This window comes from Centroberyx affinis, unplaced genomic scaffold, assembly GCF_046629955.1.
Source record: "Centroberyx affinis isolate AG114_WGS23_722 - 3 ecotype Tasmania unplaced genomic scaffold, CSIRO-AGI_Caff_v1 ptg002059l_1, whole genome shotgun sequence".
Classification (NCBI taxonomy): Eukaryota; Metazoa; Chordata; class Actinopteri; order Beryciformes; family Berycidae; genus Centroberyx; species Centroberyx affinis.
In genome coordinates this window covers 546,988-554,516 of record NW_027280392.1, presented here as the reverse complement: position 1 = coordinate 554,516, position 7,529 = coordinate 546,988, and the positions used below count along the sequence as shown (strand labels likewise).

The following is a 7,529-nucleotide window of genomic DNA, read 5'->3' as shown; positions in this document are numbered from 1 at the left end:
CACCATCAATCAAATTATGTTACGAGTTCATTTATTTAAAATAGCCTTCATGGTCAGTCTAATAAGTAGTGACCAGCTGTCCCAATCTGTTAATTTAAGGAATCACCTGTTAATTCAAGAGGGTTAAATGAAGATGTAGAATTAACCCCTGTTAAGGAAAGCAGTGATGAAAACTGAAATGTTATAAGTAAATACAAGAGTGTCCAGCCCCACATCTTATGTTAGGAAGCTGCATAGAATTCCCATAATTCAACAAGACTAAATGAGACTCCAATATTAAATATAATAAATTAGGTTACATATTGAAAGATGTTATTGACCGCTGTCCATTCACTCAAAATGAACTGTTCAGAATAAATGGTGACTAGTTTTCATTAAACTAATTGCAGCTGCTGGAACCAAACCAACAAAGTGCAATTCATACATACTGTGCTGTCAAAGGGTGGGTAGGTTTACCTACGTTTGAAGAATGAAGAATGAATTCAAATAGGAAATTTTACCTTGCGTTGACAAAATTGTCAAATTTTGACCCCATTATTTGGCCCCATCATTAAAAACCAGAATGAGCTGGAAAGATTTAACAGATAACCTTTATTAGGTGATCTTACATTCCTTTTATTCGGCAATGCCACATTCAATAGCTTTTGCAACACATAGCTTCACTTCAGTCCCCAGACACCTGAGGAAAAATAAATACATTCACAGACATACAATAAAGACAGGTTCACATTCATGCCACAGCACTACATCTGATACATACTGAGTCTTTTTCACATCTTCAAGCTGTGGTAAAAGCACAGCCTTTACTTTGCTCTGTTGTTTTAGTTTTTACACAAGTCACTGACTTTTACATTGTGTCAGAGAACAAAACGAATGGCACATTTACAGACAAACGGTTAGAGTTGAGATGTTTGCTTTAAGACCATATGGATCCACTCGTCACTTGCTTACTCAGCAAGAAATTCACGCATTGTTCTCTGGCCGGCAATTACTGCTCGATTCACATCCGCCCTCACAGAGGACAGACTCTGCAATGCAAATGTGTCCTGTATCTATGCATTCAGATGTACAGTATTAGCAGTTCATTATGTAATACAATGGAAGAGTTCATTATGAATTGTATCTTTTCCGCCATGTAGTGTAAGACTGGTTCATACACACAACAACCAACAAAGATCTCACTAGCCTGTCAATGCTATTCCAAAAACTGGAAGATGCTGAGGAATTATAATTCTAAATACTTCATATTCACACAAACCAGGGTAACTCTCAGTCTCACTAGAGAAAAAAAAAACTCTTTTCATATATGACCTTTTACCAGTGCTTTCTGATCCAAGTGATAGGCTGCACGGTTCACTTCTGGTCCCATGAATAGGGCTGGCAAGTGACTGAGCGTCCCTAAAGAGTGACAGATGACACATCCCTTCCCTCCTGTGTATCCTCCTGCTTTTCTATGTCCCTTTAATCTGATTACCAGTGTTTTTCTCTGAGCTCTGAAAAGAGCTGATGTCCCAGCGGAAGGAGCGGAATGTGCTCCCCTTGAAACTGGCCCGCCGTTTGGTGATGCGGTAGATCTTCTTGAGGATGGCGCGGCGCAGCAGGATGTAGACCCAGGGGTCCAGGATCTGGTTCAAGGACGCCAGCCTCACGCCCGTCATCATCAGCATCCTGTAGGTGTCCCCGTCACTGCCGATGGAGCCGCTGTAGGAGCGCATCACTGACATCAGTCCAAAGATCTGAGAAGAACGGTTAAAGAATAAAGAACAGTTTCAGCCAAAGTCATCCTGTATCCCTCAATCTAATTAACACACAAACAAACAAATAAATCACAATAAACTGTAATGGTAGCTAATATTTGAGGTAGACAAATAGATGCATATGTTATATACTGTATGTGGTGTAATCCATTGTTTCAAATGTTATTTCGCTCACAAGCGACATATTAGGATGCTGTAATTCAGCTCATTGATATTATTATGACAGTCCATCCTGTTAGATTAAGTTTACAAGCTGAAGAATCTGGGATATGTAGTGATAAGATTAGGTCAATATGACAACTAGAAATTTTTAGGTCATAATCTTAACATTATATATCCCAGATATAGGTATATATATCTTCTGAGCAATTATATTCATTTTAGTTTATTTAGTTTAATAAATCAAGTAAGATCCTGAATAAAATGTGTCTTATTTCCTTTAGGTGCAAAAAAAGATGTTTTACAGTTTTCAAAACTCAGTAATACCCCTACGTCATTGGTAGGGGTATAATGAAATAAAAAAGAAAGTCATTGGCTGCTGCTCTAAGACTACAGTAATATTAAATGAACCAATCACAGCATGGCACAATAAACTGTTTTCAACAGCTTCCTGTGACACAAACCAGTGACCATTTTTTTATTACTCGCACATAAAATATCCTGGTCATCGTCATTTTAACTGAGAGTTTGTGAAATTAAACATAGCATATTGGTGGTCTGTGAACCCCAGTGTTTGAATCTTTAATAGCCTCCATGTTTGAAAAGTCTTCGTATCCTTATCTTTTTGATATGCAATTACTTCAGTTCTTTGAAATTCTGATTATTCCGGACTTTCAAATGAGAGAAGCAGAGCTGCGTTTCAGTGTGGAGTTTGTCATGGTCAAAGCACTCTACCAAAGTTCAACAATCTAATTCAAATAAGCTAATTTTCTAATGCACTGGAGTGACTTCTTTCTATATGATGGAGGCGCTACTGAAGTAATTCCTAATCGTTCCAACTGACACAAGGAACTATGAGTTTGACCACTTAGTGTGTGAAGGACATCTCGTCTTTGCATAGTAATGTCACTGATGAGACTTTTGTGTGTGAACTGGAAAATCCACATTTTAGGCCTATAGCCCTGATATAGTTCTTCTGGGTGTGAAGGTGCAAGGAAGGAGCAGAGCTTAGATCAGTATGCATACTGATTAGAAGTTAGTAATTATTATATCAATAAAGTTTTGCTGGCCAATTTCATAAGCTTGAGAAAGCAAGTCACTACCCTTGGCTACACAGACAACCTGCTCAGGATGCAGTGACAGGTTTTTAAAGACAAGAGGTCTCTCACAACACCCTTGAGGTATGTATACAAAGGGCCTCAAAGTTTTCCCTTCATGCAATGCAGCGCAGTAACATTGAAATAAAACGGTAAGCTGTTGTCAACAGCTTGCAGTGATGCAAACCAGTGGCCTGTCCCTTTTCATTTCTCATAGTTAAAATGTATTGGTTATTGTCAGTTTAACTGTGTATTGGTGCAGTTAAACATGACACTTCCAAAGTGTTTGAATCCTTAATAGTCCCCATGTTTGAAAGGTCTGTAAATCTCCTTATCCCTTTGGCATGAAATTAGTTCACTAGCTGCAAATTCAAATTATTCAGAAAGAGACGCAGTGTTTCAGTGCTGCGTATGTCAGAGCCAAAACTCTCTACCAGAGTTCAGCAACCATCGATCAAATAGTCTAAGTTGCTAATACCCCAGAGTAACTACTTTCTAAATGAAGGAGAAGACGCCTAATTCCTAATTTATTCCACCTGACACAAGGAAGCATGAATTTAACTTAAAACGCCTCTTTTGAGGATATGATTGCCAGAGTGAATGATCTCAAAGGGAAATCTAATGTGGCCTGGAATCACTTCCTCATATATATTAAGGATGTAACATCTTAGAGTGTGGAGTTTTTCGTGGGCTAAGGTGGGGACTTAGGCTACATATTCTATTATGTTGTATTAACGGAATACACCAATTTTTTATGAGTTTGAGGTAGAGATTTATAGGTGTTGTCTTGACTGGATGATTTGATTGACTGCCACTCTTTATTTTATTTTATATTCTGTTTTATATTATTTATTTATTTATTGTAGTAGTATTATTATTTTCATTTTATGTCTGTTTTTGTTTGTGCTTATGTTTCCATAGTTATTTTTGCCTGTTTCATTATTTCTAAGTGAAAAATTTAATAAAAACTTAAATGACAAAAAAAAAGAATTTAACTTAAAACATGAACAAATATGTATAAAATGTGTCTTGTGTGAAGACATCTTTGCATAGTGTGATATGTTAGAAGGTTTGAAGAGCATGTACATGTACATGTTGATTTCATGCTTTTTAAAGGAATGATGGTGAAGAATGTGAAGAATGCATTCATTTTGTCCCCAAAGACAACATGATCCATAGTTTCACACATGAACTGTTTACAGGCTACATATATTTACTTGTAATCCTACATTCTGAAAATAGTTTTAAAAGGGTAGTCATCAGAGCTGTTAACTATAACCTAACATTTATTTTTTTTCTGTGTGCACTCAACAACAACACAGAGCATAATATGTTTTAAATCGAAGAATATACAGTATGTAGCCTATATGAATCATATATAAATATTCTCTTGCTCTATTAGAGGTCATTAGGCCATGGCGCAGCTCCACTTCTCTACTTCCTCTGATCTGATCTTTCTCAAACTCACCAGCAGGGGGCTCCAGCAGATGCAGGAGGTGACCATGATCCCAACCAGCTGGACCACCATCTCAATGTCATGGGACTTGGCCGAGCGGCGGTGGGTGCAGGACCTCTTCCGAAGCCTGGCTCTCACTAGCGTGATCCCGCTGATGGTGTTGCACACAAGGGCCACGGCCAGAGAGGCCAAGCCCAGTCCGGAGAACAGCATCACAAAGGCCAGATCCGTCCCTCTGATGTCCCCCAGCACCCTGATGAAGCACCAGGTCCAGGGGTACTGGTAGGTGTAGGCGCCCAGGCTGAAGAAGGGCAGGAGGGACACGCATAAAGCCAGCAGCCAGATGAGGGCCAGGACCATCTTAGTCCGTGCCGTGGTCACTAGCTGAGCGTGCAGCAGGGGCCTGGTGACGCCCAGGCAGCGCTCAGCAGCCATGCCGCAGCCCAGGAAGAGCGGGCACAGGCCAAAGAACACCATGCTGCCCCCCAGGAACAGACAAGGCGCGTCGGGATCGTCCGCAGCGCTGGAAGCAGGATCAGCCACTCTTGGCCCAGTGCCCGCCGAGTACATCCTCAGAACCAGGGCTCCGGGGATAACGTGTCCGACGAGGTCAGTAGTCACCAGGGAGCTGGCGAAGAGCAGGAACGTGGCTTTGGAGCGCCGGCGGAAGCGGTTGTAAGCCTTGGCCAGGATGATGAGGGCCACCACATTGGACAGGATGCCCAGAGTCATGGAGAGACCGGCGCCTGTGGGGTTGCTGGGCGGACGGGCGGTGGCATTATGCCTCTCTACCTCGGTCACCTCACCTCTGGTGTGGTTGGATAGGGGCGTGGGGGCGATAATGCCCGAGGAGTTGTAGTGCTGCATTGCCAGCATCACCGCCGGGCTCCGGGCCTCATCAGGTTCCTCTGGGTGAGAGGGCGCTGGGGAGGAGAAGAGCTTGGATCAGTATGCACACTCTTAACAGGTTTGCAAAGATTATATCACCAAAGTGTGGTGGGATTACTTCATACACTCCAGAGAAAGCAGTACTGTAGTCTCCATGGACAAGCAAAGCTCTTCAGGACAAAATGACTCATCTTTAAAAGACAATAAATTAGTTCTCAGAACTCGCTCAATATCCCTGAGCTTATTATGCAAACGGCCTCATAGTTTTCCCTTCGCACAAGGCAGCACAGGAACTCTGAACAAGTTCTGACAATTTCTGTTGACACTGAAAACTGTTGCCCGCATTCCTTGAAAAGGTGCTGTTTCCATACAGCAGCATGTGTATAATCAAACTGTCATTACCGCTTCATTAAAGTCACAGTGGGAATATATATTCTGAGCATTCATTTGTATATAAAGGTTCAGTAGGTCTACTGTATATGTTAGATCAGAGATACTTTGGGATTACTTTAGGAACCAATACCATGAACTGGTATTGATTGGATCAAAGATAATTCATCATTGGGTGAGCCCATCAAAACACATAATGAGAATGGTCATATCTTGCCAAACATTACATTTGTAGCCCCATATAGTTTAATGGAGCACATCTGGAGTCTCTTGGATTTCTCTTCCAAGCGGCACATTGTTTTAATCGATGAGCAATATCAGATTGTTTCATTTCTTTCCTATTAAATGGAAGTTATGCAGGATTCAACACACTTTCTGGACATTCTCTAACATTTCTGTCAAATAGTTTACATTGAAAAACTGTAAAATGTAAAGAAAGATGTTGCATATTATTTTGTCCAAAATAAACATTTTCAAACTAATTTTATGAACTAATCTTATTAACAATGTCAAATTATGCTAGTTATTGTCAAAGTTAGTGCATGTGCCATTTGTCCTTTAATCTATCTTTATATTGAAAACGAGTGAAAACTTTGCACATAGTAAGCCTAGAACAGCAAAACAAATGACAACGTCAAGGAAATTTATCCTACCTTTTGAAATAAGAAGTCCATGGAGGTTGGAATTCCTTTCACAATTCAGCCATTATACGCTAATTAAAAAGAACATTAATCCAGCTCCTGGAAAACAGCTCCTCTTGAGACTTTCTTGTATTGTTCCACAGAGAAAGAAATTCTTTAGGTAAAGGCGAAACGTTTCCTCATTTTGCAAGCGCACAATGCAGAAGTCCTGGCACTCACTAATTGCTCAGAGAACAAGCAGCTTCCCTACAAGATTGCACAAGCATGTCCTCTTCCACTTTGACTGCGGCGCGTCCGTTTTATACGGCGGAGCTGCGCCGTGTTTGCGCTGCCTCTGGGCGTCTAGATCCACCACGGAAAAGTCATTCCCTCAGTCTGGAGACTCTGTGGAGCAGCCAGGGTGAAGGGCCACTCAACAAAATCACACATTAGGATATGAATATTAAAATGCCAGCTCCCAACTCCACCCCATTAATTATAGGCCATGTATAGCTAATAGGCTAAACAATAAGTTAGGACTGCAACAGCAAAGGATAACATTTAAAAATGTATGACACACCTGCCTGTCTGTGAGGGTGGCATGCTGATGGGTAGAAAAGCTCATTCTAAATATTGCTTTTAGGCAGTGATGAAGTGGCAATTAAGGTAAAGTATGACCTATAGTTTCAGATTATCATAAAACAACATAAACACAAATTCATTATATTTTTAGACATCAATTTATGTTTTTATGTTAAATGTTATGTTAAAATACCCTATCTGCGTATAAGTAACATCAGTTTGATACTACTTATTATGAATAGGCTACTATGAATTTACATTATAAAGATTTATGTCAGCGTAAAAAGATGGTTTAATTCTACAAATAAAAAAGTGGGTAAACTGAGTTTAGGTGGATTTACCCTCCACTACATCCCTGCTTTTGAGCCTATAACAACTCTCAACCTTATACAACCTCTGCTAATTCTGCAGAAAACAACAAACATTCCCCTGTGTGCCTGTGTACCACTGAACTTCATCTGAACAGCGCACAGCCTGAATAGACTTGTGGTCAGCTCACATCAATGTAAACCAGCTGTGCTCCCGCCTCTACAAACATCTCTGTCACAGTGTGTAGCTGCAGCTGCGATTGCAAATAATT

At 40.5% G+C, this 7,529-nt stretch overlaps 1 protein-coding gene across 1 annotated transcript; it reads right to left on the bottom strand.

Annotated features, from left to right (window-relative positions):
- Window positions 1-603: 603 nt before the first annotated feature.
- On the bottom strand, window positions 604-6,601 carry ptger1b (prostaglandin E receptor 1b (subtype EP1)). The gene is made up of 3 exons (XM_071531256.1): window positions 6,401-6,601; window positions 4,482-5,392; window positions 604-1,736 (listed from the first exon to the last, which is right to left on the bottom strand). Exons 2-3 carry the CDS (start codon window positions 5,343-5,345, stop codon window positions 1,452-1,454), a joined length of 1,149 nt encoding a protein of 382 aa, XP_071387357.1. The 5' UTR covers window positions 5,346-5,392; window positions 6,401-6,601; the 3' UTR covers window positions 604-1,451.
- Window positions 6,602-7,529: the final 928 nt, after the last annotated feature.

Excerpts from the sequence above, each read along its gene's own strand:
- ptger1b (XM_071531256.1), bottom strand. The coding sequence starts at position 5,345 with ATGCTGGCAATGCAGCACTACAACTCCTCGGGCATTATCGCCCCCACG. Across the intron at positions 1,737-4,481 it reads TCTGCTGGAGCCCCCTGCTG|ATCTTTGGACTGATGTCAGT; the intron begins GTGAGTTTGAGA and ends CGTTCTTCTCAG.